We start from the raw sequence: 14,482 nt of genomic DNA, 5'->3' as shown, positions 1-14,482 counted from the left end.
TTTGTTTCTATTTCATTACAGTTTAAAAAGTAACCAGTTTGTTTAATTAAAATGAACATGTCAAATAGATTGGGTTGCCCAGTTTTGTGTTGAAGACTGTTTTTTGAATGCTGTTTTGTTTCTTAATTTGCTGTTATCCATAGAAAAGCAACCCCCTGGCAACCATCTCATCAACTTCAACACATTTTCTCTTCACTATGCTTTAATCCTGAGCTGCAGGGAGTGCCACCAGAAGGAAGTTCATTCACACCTTGCCTTTCCTGCTATATTTGGTAATGAGACTGTCTTCCTGATCTGAAATCCACACCTCCTTTTTGCCGGAAGCCACAGCCGCTCCACTTGACACATTCAGGATTTCTATGTGTGATGCTCACCTCAGATGCAGGGTACTGCAGTGAGTAACAGTGGTGTTTGGAAGCAAAAAGTATTCTTTTGGCTTATCAGTGCTTGTGACCTGCTGTGTGGGAGAGGGCTGTGGTTTCATGAGATGAAGGATTATGGGTCAATACCAACATAAGGTATTCCCATACCCCATCTCGTCAATTGTTCACTCCTACCCCTGGACTGTAGCACACCACTTCTTAAGCTGTGCTCAAACAGCTGCTATGCGTGTACCTTGCTTAGGTTGGGGAATTAAGACATCCTCCTAAAAACTGGCTGAGTTATTTTTAAGATGATACAGTTTCTCAATCCAGTTTAGGGCTGTCTACAGTAATGAATGGCATATACAAGCAGGGCTTGGGAATAGGGTGGTGGGGGCAAAACCATCATAAAGTCAACAGAGATGTTGAAAACTGTCTCTCAGAGATATAGTCATGAAGTGACTGGTATGTGAGAGTATCTGGAGGGGTGCAACAGTGTCTTCCAAAAACCTTATAGCCAAGGTAATGACAAGCCATAAAAAGAACATGGTCATCATGCTATGGAAATATTTTGAGCCAGAGCAAAATATGAACACTACCTGAATATAAGAAACCTGCTTATTTCCAGTTATCTGAAAATTCAAATCCAAGTGAGAAACAACACTGAACTCCAGATATCACCTACAAGACTCTTAATACCATTTAAAAACATTGTAAATATGTTGTCTGAGACCAGAACTGTCTATAGTGATCATCTGGAAGCTGATCATGGGCATAACAAATCATTGCATTTGATTCAGTAATTTCCATACCAGAAGGAACCTTTTAAAAGAAACACATTTATGAAAATATTAATCTTTCAGAAGACATCAGATCTTTTTTTAAAAGACTCCAAATTATTACTATCTTGCTACTTGACCTGTTCCACAACACCCCCCACACACACATTCTGTCTCTATAGTGAATCTGGCTATTGACTTTTCAGTCATCTGATCTCACTGTAGTTTAGCTCAAAGCCACCCCAAAACATGCAGTTGTATATTTTCCACTAATTCTAACACAGATTCTAAAACTGATACTGATATTACCAGTCCATGTGATGCACACGGGTTTTCTGCTGCAAAAAGTTTGTAAAATGAGCTGGTATTCTTTTTAGTGTAGCAATCATTTCGGTTTTTTTCCATCTTTTCATTGATGTGCCGCAAGGAAAACACACACATGGCAGATTTTAGAGAGCCGTTATCTTTGTTTACTTTGCTGAAGAGTGCAAGAAGAACTTTGTCATCTGAGAGAGCATCCGTAGTTTGTCTCTGCTGAGCCATGCTCTCAGCCAGCTCTTCTCCTGGAGTAGTGACATAAGCAGAATGACAGTGGTCATAGGCACCATCATCATCATCTTTGCAACCCAAGTCCATTTCGAAGTAGGAATAATAATGAGCATCATCTTTGCATAGACGTGCAATCAGTGTGCGGTTATTGACGGGCTGTTTCTCTTGCTGATTAAAAATAAAATAAACATAATTTTTATCCTCAAAGACCGCCACAAATTGTTGTGTGCTTGATGAGTGATAAGCTGACTTAACAGCTGCTGAGTCTGTATACATTTCAAAAATGTCTTTTCCATCCCTACTGTAGAGCTGCCGAGTGCTGATTATTATCCCATTATCATTTGGTCCATTCCCTTTCCCAACAAACAGCACTCTGTCATTATTCAAGGAAGTGATCAATCCCACAGTTGATACATTCTCGTCGTTGCTTGCTACAAAGGACTTTTCTCCACTACTGTCTACATAATACTTCTCATTGCTAATGTTTCCTAGATCTCTGATGGCACAGATTCCCTTAAAAAGGCTTCCACACACCACAATTGTTTTATTCGCCTTGTTCAGCAACAATAATTTGTTGTAATTGTCAGTCAGTACTGCCTCTTTACATTGATTTTCATCAATGGGAGGTGTGCACTTTTTGTTGTCCTTTCTTGGACCTGTTTCTACAGACCTTATTACATCCAGGTTTGCTGTAAGCTGATACAGAGCATTTACCACTCCCAAATAGATTATCCCAGTGTCATTATCCACTGTTAAATGATTTAGCTCTGTAGCACTCTGAAAAAATTTCAGTTCCTCATTTCCGCATACGGTGATGCAAAAACAGCTCAAAATGCTCAGTGTCCAGATCCATAAAGCCATTTCTATGTAATACCTAAAAAGGAGAAGAAAAGAAGAACATGAAACATACTGCAAAATAAAATTTACATAAAATTCAACAACATGAAGGGTTTTTTTCTGTCATGATTTCAGACACAAATACACTTATCCTAATGCACGTGTAGACATCATGAACATTATGGAAAGCCTCAAATCTTGTTAATTGCCTAGCAATTTAATGTGTTGGGGAGGGATTAAACAAGGTCATGTGTCTAAATGATTATCATATAACCAATTAGATAATCAATCCTGTGCTAAAGCACAATGAGAACAGACAATTTGAAACAACATAGTGTGCCAAGAAGTGGTAATGCTTCTCCAGACAGCTTCGCACTGTGTGAATTATTTATTGTTGAGATTTTAAAAATAAACTGGAAGATCCCAGTGTTTCGGGTGGCTCCTCCTTAATAGAGAGGGAGAACTTACTTAAAAGTGTTTGAGACATTTGTTGTTGCAAGACTTTCCCCAGAAAGGAAAAAAAATCTTCCGTTGACTACAAGTAAGTCTGAATCTGGCTGCTGCTGATCTTCAAGGTGTTATGCTAATCCTTCATCAATGTAAAGCTGGAAGATGGTAGAGCCTTTAATATGCAACATTGCCTCTGACAGCTGGTATGCATTACAGTCCAACACTTAATTCACTAGAGCATTGCAACTTAATAGTTTCAAATCTGTCTTAAGAACATCACTTAAGAGTTTTATGGGATTAAGACTCTGTTACTGTTTGTTGTTGGGTTTTTTTGTTGTTTGTTTTTTGTTTGTTTGGTTTTTTTTTTTTTTTTTTTTTTTTCCCAGAATTCTAACTTCCCAAGCAGATCACCTGGCTTTTTGGAATTAGACAAAGACCTTTTAAAACTTGTAAGAAGGGGTCTAACTTTAACCTGAAGAGCTAAATGAGGAAGCAAGACCCAACTGGCTTCCTAAGCATAGAACGTTTTGTCAATGTTTTCTGCAAGTGTTTAGTTCTGAGATCAGAAAACAGAAGGTGGCACGCTTGAACACACCGATGTTAGGGGGAAAAGATAAATGCTGTTTGGAGGAAGTACTGAAAAAGAAATATGATCCACAGTATTTTAATTTTCAAAGTTAGCCATGTGACTCCATAGTCTGATGAGGAAAGAACCTGCAAACTTACATGGAATCTTGAGTTAAATCTGAAAATATCTGGAACTATGAATAGAAAGGAAAAAATAAAAACCCAGAAAAGACAAGAGAAACATTTAACAAAGTAATCTAACATGCAAAAGCCTTGTAGGAGGAGGAAAATAGCATAGAATGTCAAAATGAGGAACTGTAAAAAAGAAAAGAAAAATATTAAAAATAATAATAAAGGAACCATGCTCCTGTGTCAGCTATAACTTCTGTTTTGGCAACAGCAATAGACTCTGGTGGGATGTGAAAAAGAATTCCCTGAATCATCATTTATACTGGATAACTAAGGTTAAACATCAACAACCAGGCTGCAAAAATTTGAGCAGGGAGGGAAGGACTCTTGTTTTGAGCACAAGCCATCTGCCAGCTCCCCAAACCATCCTGGCATTGCCAGCAATGCAGAAAGACAACTCCTGTCCTCCAGTATTGACTGCATTTTGCTCCTCTATGGAGAAAATGTGTGTACAATGGTGAGAACAGCTTTTCTAAAAGCAGAGTGATTCTAACTTCTAAAAAACCAAAAACCTACTAAATGTAACTCAGGATAGTAAGGAAGACAAAATAAAAGGCTAACTTCAATCTTGTTTTGTTAAAGCTTTTATCATGTACCAAACTGAGTAGCTAACTAAAATGAGGTCAAAGAGACAGTACATTACCGACAGCACCAGTCTGACTTTCTAATGATAGGTTGACCTCATATGACAGTGACTAAGAAAAGGCCAAGAATTATAACTCATTCTTCAGACACATGGACTTCAGCACATGCCTTGCAATGTAATGAAGTGTTGAGCCTCCCTACAACAATCTCAGACTTGCTCTAAGGAACCCAAAAGAATTTTTATACTATTTGTCAGAAGCTTCTCTTTTCTTCCTGCTCCCAAGGACCTCAATTTTCCAAACAAGCGTTGATCCCAGCTTACATCTCCGTGGCTAAATGGTATGTCATAACGCATGTCATCTAGTTTCAAATATTTTCCCTTACAGTTATCTGCAATGAAATAACAAAACAGCTTGGCATACTACTGCAATGTTGTTTCATAACAGTTCTATCATTTTACTATCTATTGCACAAGGATCAAATGGAGAAGAATTCAGATTCATTTGTTCCTGTTTTTCCCACAAGGTAATTATTGTTAGATTATTATAATCTCTGCTCTCAGTCAAAAAAAGCCATAAATAGCTCTACTTATAAAATAAAATATGCCTCAAATGAAAGTGATTTATTGTACCTTAATTTCTGTGCTTGGTTCACTTCCATGTACATTTATTTCAGTGGATTTTAAAAAAATATTTTGTCCATTTGTGGTACCCAAGACACAGAAGCTGCACTTGCAATATACCTGCCTTTGTCCCACGGGCAGAACAAAGAGTCTTGCTGGTTCATGCCAGAGCCAGGACTTAAGGAAAAGTACATTTTGCATCTCTAAACCAGACTCTTATGGGAGTAATTAATCTCTCTGTACAAAAAATGGGTAATGCTTCCTCTCTACTATTTTCTGCCTTGTTTACTTAGCAACATTTTTATTTAAATTATTAAGAACTACATGCCTTCTCCATTGATTCTGCATATCTTTTTTTTTTCCCTAGCATTTACTCCCTGCCACCCTGGTCTCATGCCAAACACCATCAGATCTCAGATCTCCATGCAAAATAACAGTTCTTCATTCTCTGTATCTATTAGTTTAATTTCCCATCCCCCCCTTCAAAGCAATCAGTAAACAAAAATTAAATATGCTATGGAAAAAATCCAGAACTAAATTCCCATGCACTTCTCAAATACCAGGCTTAGGAAAAGAAAAAAGCAAGAAAAATAAAGTGAGATGCTCTACAACCACAGATTATTCTCACCTGATCTTAACTTAATTGGAAAGTAGCAGCTGGAGGAATCCTGCTGTGACCAGCTGATATGGTAGTAACCATGAAGAGACACCGTGTTGGAATGACATAGCTACCAGAGCTCTGACCCACTGCTAGATCAATTTTAAGTACCCGTATCTTTATGTTTTTCTACTCAAGCAAGACAAATAACCTTAAGTAACAGTCAATTCTTCAAAAGGCACGCAGAAAAAAAGAGCAGCTACAATCTACAAGCACAGAGTGAGTTTCAAATTGACTTCACGCTATTAATTACCCTTAAGAAGTAGCACTAGCAACATGCTGACATGGATGTGGCAGGTGTTTTCCTCCTTCACTGCATAATCCTCTGCTGTACCTGTATACAGGAACCTTCAACTCTTCAGCCATTCCCAGTCACTTTTCTTTAGCCTTTAATATAACTTTAGCTTTATGTTACTTAATTTATTACATTTGTTTCAGCTGAGGTGGATGAATACCAAATTTTGCCTGAAATTGGAATAACTGAAAACTAAAACAAGTGTTATTGCCAAAAACAATGGACAAGAACGTCTTCAGCAAAGGAATAATCTCACCAGTTTAGCGTCTGTGGTGTTTTTTGCAGAGTTGTTTTTCATTAACCATATGTATATACTGAATTAAACTCTGTTATCTCATCTCATCCAGACAAAGCTTTGTTGAAATTCTGGGTCTAGAGACAAATGCTTCTGCCAAGAGAGGCAGATACTGATAAGCTTTAACAGCAAGCAATGCAGAGAACTGTGGTTCTCCCTGCAAACTTTCCCCTAATCGGGGAGACCCCAAAAGATCCAAAAGACCCTAAACTTGAAACACAAAAAAAGGTAAAAATCCAAAGAATGCACCCAAATGGTGTAGATATCTGGGGAAAGAGGAATGACATTTCTCTTCTCCCCCATTTTGAGCAACTTTGTTTTTAGCTTCCGATAGGTTTTCCACAGGTCAAAACCAATTCAGCTTTCATTTTTAAGCTCAAAAGAATTCAGAACAGAAACCGGATAATGTGTGTGAGGCAGGGGATGAGCAAATTTTCAGTTCAGATTTTAAAGTTTCTGCTTCTGTGAGAACTGTAGGTAAATGTTAGCACTCTCCTCCCCGGCTTAAACTTTTATTACTGTTTCCTAAAACCAATGAATGATGGAGGTTGCTGGTTCAGAGAAGGAATCACCTGAAAAAACACTACGCAGGATTCAAACCCATTTCCTGAGAGCACAGCAACATGCTGGAAAGGCTTTGGAGGGAGAAGGACTTATTTTGTAGACTACAGCATAGGTGCAAAATTGGTTTAGTGTAACCTCTGAGAATAGCAATTGCTGTGATGGGTGTCCATGTCTTTAGTTGTGACGGCTTGCTGTTAGCAGATGGGACCTGTGGGTCAGTGAACTGTGGGAAGTCACTCTGCAGAGAATGTAAAACCAACGTCCATTTCATTAGAAGTTGTGATAGCCTGTACTGCTCAAACATAAAAGGAGTAATTTTCCATCTCTTTCACTGCTCCTCAAAACACATTTTGCTAAGATACAGGGTGTCCTCATATGAGACAACCATCCCATCTAGTCAAACTGCTGGAAAAGTGGCAAGATTGGACAAATACTTATAATACCGATTCTGCTCCTGATGTGGAAGACAAAAGTTTTGTTTGCTTTCACAAGGCAAATTCTCAGTTGTTTCCTTTTTTTTTTTTTTTTTTTTTGAGTAACTTTCAATAATATAAGGTTTATTTTTTAAAAAGTATGTTTAATAGTTCTATTGATATGGATCTTCTTTTACAAGGACTGGTTGGAAATTATGTATTTGCCAAGGAAATAATGACTCTTACACACTCTCAGTCCCTGTGCATTCTGCAGGTGTTTTTCTGCAATCTGTGGGCAAAATAAATGGAAGAGACATGGAACAACAAACTCAGGTTACCGAAAAGCAGGGTTTCATCTGGCAAGAATGAGCTGTGGTGGGTTGACCCTGGCTGGATGCCAGGTGCCCACCAAAGCCACTTTATCATCTTCCCCTCCTCAACTGGACAGGGGGAGAAAAATACACCAAAAGTCTTGTAGGTTGAGATAACGACAGGGAGAGATCACTCACCAATCACCCTCACAGGCAAAAGAGACTCGATTCGGATAAATTAATTTAATTTACTGCCAATAAAGTCAGAGTAGGGTAATGAGAAATAAAACCAGACCTTAAAACGCCTTCCTCTCACCCCTCTGTTCTTCCTGGGTTCAACTTCACTCCCAATTTCTCTACCTCTTCCAGGCAGATGGGGAATGGGGTCTGTGGTCAGTTCATCACACGTTGTCTCTGCCGTTCCTTCCTTTTCACACTCCTCCCCTGCTCCAGTGTGGGGTCCCTCCCACGGGAGGCAGTCCTCCACGAACTTCTCTAATGTGAGTCCTTCCCACAGGCTGCAGTTCTTCACACACTGCTCCAGCGTGGGTCCCTCCCACGGGGTGCAGTCCTTCAGGAAGACTGCTCCAGCATGGGTCCCCCATGGGGTCACAAGTCCTGCCAGAAAACCTGCTCCATCTCGAGCTCCTCTCCCCACAGGCCCACAGGTTTTGCCAGGAGCCTGCTCTGTTCCCACGGGGTCACAGTCTCCTCACCATGGTAATCACAGAGACACAGCCTGCCTCACCATGGTCTTCACCACAGGCTGCAGGGGAATCTCTGCTCCGATAACTGAAGCACCTCCTCCCCCTCCTTCTTCATTGACCTTGGCATCTGCAGGGTTGTTCCTCTCACATATTCTCACTCCTCTCCTCTGGTTGCTGTTCTGCAGCAGTTTTTTTCCTCCTTCTTACATATGTTATCCCAGAGGCACGACCACCATCACTGATGGGCTCAGCCTTGGCCAGCGGTGGGTCTGTCTTGGAGCTGGCCGGCATTTGTTCCATTGGACACAGAGGAAGCTTTTAGCAGCTTCTCACGGAAGTCACCCCTGAGCCCCCCCACTACCAAAACCTTGCTACGCAAGCCCAATACACCCATACCATAGTTTCATCTGGCAAGAATGAGCTGTACTCCAGGGCCCAAAGAGGAGTAAATCTATCTCTCGCTCCTGCAGCATCAGCAGAGGCCAGCGGTGTCTGGGAGAGGAGAGTGTGCACTGGATGGTTCCCCTGGGAAAGGGGATGGGCAAGAAGATCCTTACATCACTCTGGAGACTCTCATCTTTCAGAAGATCTGAGGTATCAGCAGCGAAAAGAGCTCAGATAACTCACTCCCTGAGAGAGCCCATTAACCCAAGAGGATGTTGAGGCATCCCACAGCCTGTCTAGCTGGGACGTCAAGGGCAGAGGGATGCGCTTTAAAGGATGAAGAAGTGTTGCATGAGCAAGGCCAGCGAGAGAGAATTTCAAGGACTTTTCTTGAATTTTACTTACAAGGTCATCCCCGTCAAGCTTCCCACAAAGGAAGATGATGAGTTCTGAGATTCTGTACCACTAGACATTTACCAAAAATCACCAAACCTTCCTTGTGTCTCACAATCTCCAAGGGGGTAGGGAGGGGATTAAACAGGGGATCTCATCCTGCTCTAATATCTCTGGCAATTACAGTAAAACAGTATTGCCACGTACAAACAGGCCAGCAACCCTAACAGAAATGTTTTCTCCAGGCATTGCAACTGAATTAACAGCTGAGAAGCACAACTGCTTTTCACAGTAGATACTGTATCCACCAGCATTCCAGCATCTCCACACCAAGGACTCTCAAGAACTTGGTGCAAAATCAGCAGGGCTGAGTCAAAAGTTTAAGTGAGGCAAGCAGCTAGCAAATTCAGAGTTCACATTAATAATTAAGTCATTAGCTTCAAGCTAACTTAATAACACTATTAGTAGTCTGAATCAAAACCTTTCATCTGCACACACCTGAACTCCGAAGTATTTATTATTCTGATCTGGATCCAAATTCAGAGCAAGAGGGAGCAATGTGAGTCGTAATTTTTCAACTAGGAGTTGCTCAAAAGAGCGTTAAGAACAGGTAATGAGACTCAGAAAATGCATACTTACGTATTTTGCGATCACACTCAAGAATTTCCAATAATGTGCTGTCTCTGCAACATCAGCAGGTAAACAAAAAAGAAGAGTAGCACTTTGGAGATTTATATGCATTCTTAGAAGCAGAGCCATGCTACACAAAGCTGAACTCTAATGAATTCCTTGGTTTATTACAGCCAGACCTGGCAGCGTTTTGATTTTGAAAATCTTTTATACCATGGATTCTGCCATAGTCCAAGGGTGGGTTTTTTGCTGCTCTTAGGGATCAAGACAAAAATTCTCTTAAATGAAAATATCTTCAAGAGTTCACAGTGCTAAGTAGCTTAAAAAAAAAGTCAATAAAAATAGCTGCCTTGGAAAGACCTCATTCCACAGCATTAGCTACCAGCAATTACAGAGTATAAACCAGTTTGAGACACCGGTAGCTTATGCCAGAAAGGTCTTTTCAAATCCTAATTTTTATTATTGTAATTTTTATTATGGGAGCAAGTGTTCATATTATCACCTCAAATAAGAAGGTTCCATACACACAATCCAGCTCCACTGCTACTACAGGCAGGAGCACACACAGGGAAGAGAAATGCTGTGTGAGAAAGCCTGCATTCCTGCCCTCCTGGACCACACCTCCTTTTCAGTTTGGGCTTCTACATTCATCCCTCCATCTTTTTTGCAACCTCTCTGTAGGAATGAAGCACCCATTTTAATGAGGCCTCACTTTCTTATTGTTACAAAGATGCAGTTGATCTGCAAGAAAAACAGCCAAGTGACATGTTTAATAGAAAGCAGCTGACTCGGCAGGAATCTGAACCTGCAGAATTCCCTCTTTGACCTGCTTCATGGTTTTGTTAAAACCATGAGGTCTCCTAACTAACAAAAATTTAGGTTTTTATTTTTTTCCCAACCTCACTGAGCACTAAGCCCAGTGATGTCCTATGGACCAACGTCCAGCTGCATCAGTCCACAGTTGGCACAGGTCTGCAGGTCCCTCCAGACACTCCCAAAGTCACTTACAGACACTTTTATGCTACTTGATCCTGCAAATGGCCAAATCTAATTTGGTCCCAGGTGTAAACACCCGTTGCAGTGTCTGAGCTGCCTGAGCTTCGAGGGGGGATGGCTCCCTGCAGCAACCACTCTGCAAGGCAGCCGCAGAAGACTGGCAGAAAGCGGGGACATCCCATGCACGCCCACCAGCCCCACACAAGTCCTCAGTTATTTTACTCCTTCTGCAACTCAAAAAAACTTTTTTGTTTTCTTTTAGCCAGGGGACCAGAAGAAAATGAGAGAGAGCCTGGAGCATGGAAAGGAAAAGCCAGGGAGTTAAGATAGTTTTAATTTGCTGGCTTTCCCTGCACTAATAAGGGCATTACAGCACAATGAAAAAAATGCATTTATACTGATAGTAAAAGGACTCTGTGTCACCAGCTCCATGCTACAACAACGAATTGCTTGTTTTCAGTGCTAAGGTCATCTTCAAGGACTGGTTTTGGACTTCCCCTGGAAGAAACAAGAAAGGAGGCGGATTTTTTTCCAGTGTGGGGGAATCTGAGCATGACCATGTGGAAACAAACACAAACTATTCCAGCTCCTTCCTTGCCAGAACCAGTTCTCCCTTGTAATTAACCATTAATCACACACACAAAAAATAATCAAATCAAAAGAACGACATTTCCAGCATGTGTGAAACTTTACTTTCCCTGGAAATTGCACAAGGGGGACTTGAAAGGTCACAGGCAGGCGATCCATTTCACCCTCCTCCTCAAAACAGAAGCACCAAACCACGCTCCGGATATCCAAGGCAGCTGCAGCCTTTTGCGGCAGCACCAACCTGCTTCGGCAGCAGCTCGAACCTGCACGTACCCCTTGCTGACTTGAGCACAGAGAGAGAAGAGCTGGAAACAGCCAGGGATCTCCTTGCTGTGATATGACTGCACAGAGCAGCACGCAGACTTTCAAAGCTAAGCGGCATTTTGGCACAAGGCAGAGCCATAATTTTTTTTCTTCCTGTTACATTCTAATGTTATAGGACTTAACGGAAGAATCATATATAAGCCATAATGATAAGGCCATATGAAATTTATCCCATCAATCAGTGGCATAAGTCAATTTTAACCCATAAATCAATGAAACATAAATATGGCGAGTAATTCATGAAGCCCCATGCAACAAAATCTTTTCCCTCTAATTCTACCTCTCCCTTGGTGGTGTTTGCTGTGTGATTCCCTGTCTCACCATTGTGCTGTCTTCTTATTCTTCCATTTTTCCTGATTTTGTTTTCCTATTTGGGTTTAAAGGATTCCTGTGTTCTTCATTTTAATGTAGTTATCTGTCTGTGCCAGTGATTTATCCAGAACTTCTGTGAAGTGGGACAGAAACTCTATGAAAATGGGAAGCTGTCAACTGCACTAAATGGAGTACTACGATATATATTGTACTTAGGCAGCTGACAATGCAAGCCACAAAGACAGAAAGGCAGAGGAGGATGGGGAAAACTCTTGAAATGGAAAGTTTATTGAATGTCGGGAGCCAAGAAACACATAGCTGAGGAATGGAGAATTTTCCTGGCTTTTGCTGCTGGAGATAAATCGCAGGGGTTTGTCTGGTTCATCTTGAAATTCTTTAAACTTTCATTTGGACCATTTCTTTTTGTCCATGGTGGTGGTGCTCATTTTGATTGCTCTGAGATTAAAGTGTGTTTTTTTTTCTCTCTGCCCTTCAAATTAATGTTCATGACAGTTTTTAAAAAACCCTTTTATTTTTCCTGCCTTACACATCTTTTCACATCTTCTTACAGCTCCTCCTCCCCCCACCTTCTTCTTTTCTTCTCTTTTCAGGCACAGCCTCCAAGTTTTCCTCTCCTATGGCTGCTGCTACTACAACCTGAATACTCGTGTGGAAAGTCTCTGATGACAAAGCAGGAGGTAGAAGAAAAAAAAAGGGGGGGGAAAAATAACAAAAACCTCAGGTGATTATCATACCTCAATGGGAAGCTCAGAAATACTCACTGCCTCACTGACTTCCTATCTCTTTTCAAACCTTATCTGGAAACCCCTCTTTTGTTTCTTGACTGATTTTTTTCCTCCTCTTCTGTTTCCTCCTGCTTTTTCAGAGAAAAGAAAAATACAGAGACATACTTAACTTCATGGCACCTGCTGATTTTACATACTCAATGTTCACTCCAGCTTGGGGAGGAGGAGGGAATGTATGCACAGAAGAGATGGTGCTGGGTGAACAGGTATCCTGCCACAGGGAGCCAAGAAGAGGCAGCGGTACATGGTGCAGGTGAAGCAGCACAGCAGAAACAACAAAGTGGGGGGGCTGCTTCTGCTCATAGACAGATAACTCCTGCAGCTGAGAAGGGAGCTGGGAGAAGATGAGGAGACGCATGACAACAGGGCAGAAACAGCTTGGAAAAGCAGAAGAGAAGTGTAGCAAGAATTGGCATGTGCTAAGTATCTGGAGAGGCTTTTAAGGTAGTAGGGGGATGAGTGAAATAGAATTCACAAGAAAGAGGGCTTGCAGGAAACTGCAAGTGCTAAAATAAATCCCATACTCAGTACAAAGGGTTAAGCACCAGAGATGCAAACACTGTACACAGTATAAAGGGTTAAGCACCAGAGATGCAAACAAATATAGAACAGGCTGTGTGTTACCAAGTTGCATTTGATTGCACTTACTCATTTATCCATTGTGGCTTTCGGCTGCCACAGGCAAGAAAAAACAAAACAGAATTGCAGCATTTTGACTTGTGTTTACCTTTTCCTGTTTTTTTTTTTTTTTTTTTTTGTTTGTTTGTTTGTTTGTTTTTTGATTTTGTTTTTTACATAAACACATGAGGCTCATGTAAAATTAATGGAGTGTCCCTGGCTCTAACAGAGCAGTTCTAGCTTGTGCTGATACAATCTGCCTGGACAGACACTACGTGCACTTCTATGTTTCTATTCATTATATCTTACTCCAAATTTATATAGCCAGTTAACCAGTAATTTGCATGGACCTGACAGCAGCACCTACCTGTGCCTTTCTATTTAGAGGGCCTGTCAGCAAAAGCATTATAAAATCCTCTTTTTATGGATGCATAACACAGTCATAAAACGTGTTTTCCTAGTTTCAGAACTGTCCAATACAATTTAATCTCCAGAAGCACTTTATTTCAAAAAAGGAGCATAATACAATGTGTGATGAAAATATATTACTGGCCATTTCACACCAGTCCCTGCCTAACTCCTCCAAAACAGAGGTCCTTCCTTTAAAATTACAAGTCCCCAGCCACGCTGAACATAACACTACAACCTCTGCAGAGCAGCTCTAACACATGTGGGACAGATGTGAATAAAACCAGCCAATTTGCATAGGCGGGCTCAGGACCCACACCAGCTGACCCTGCTAACCAGGCCAGGAACTGTTTATGGCCTGAACTGAGGGCTCTAAGGGGATGTAGATTATTCATAAACTTGCAGAGGATCATAGAATGGTTTGAGTTGGAAGGGATCTTTGAAGATCATCTAGTTCCAACCCCCCTGCCATGGGCAGGGACACCTTCCACTAGACCAGGTTGCTCAAAGCCCCATCCAACCTGGCCTTGAATAGTTCCAGAGAGGGGGCAGCCGCAACCTCTCTGGGCAACCTGTTCCAGTGCTTCACCACCCTCATCATAAATAATTTCTTTCTTATGTCTGATCTAAACCTACCCTCTTTCATTACCCCTTGTCCTGTCACTACAGGCCCTAGTAAAATGCCTCTCCTCCTTTCTTATTAACCTCCTTTAGATATTGAACAGGGCCCCTCTATGAAGGGTGGTATTTTTACTTGGAAATGCTGCTGTCCAGTAAGTGCACATACATGTATGGTGTTTTCCTCTCTGCCCTGAAAAAAATCATACATCTAAGTCCTAG

The 14,482-nt window shown here is 41.1% G+C and overlaps 1 protein-coding gene across 4 annotated transcripts in view; it reads right to left on the bottom strand.

Moving 5' to 3' along the window:
* Positions 1–14,482, bottom strand: part of PLXNB2 (plexin B2) — a 265,806-nt gene that overhangs the window by 81,878 nt on the left and 169,446 nt on the right. For all 4 annotated transcript variants that reach the window (XM_033011456.2, XM_042793496.1, XM_042793495.1 and 1 more), the window contains one exon: positions 1,451–2,564. In XM_033011456.2, coding sequence (XP_032867347.1) covers positions 1,451–2,564 — 1,114 coding nt within the window. The remainder of the gene's footprint in view (positions 1–1,450; positions 2,565–14,482) is intronic.

The sequence above is a fragment of the Tyto alba genome, unplaced genomic scaffold (genome assembly GCF_018691265.1).
Source record: "Tyto alba isolate M040663 unplaced genomic scaffold, T.alba_DEE_v4.0 Super-Scaffold_2, whole genome shotgun sequence".
Classification (NCBI taxonomy): Eukaryota; Metazoa; Chordata; class Aves; order Strigiformes; family Tytonidae; genus Tyto; species Tyto alba.
This window is presented reverse-complemented; position numbering and strand designations above follow the sequence as displayed.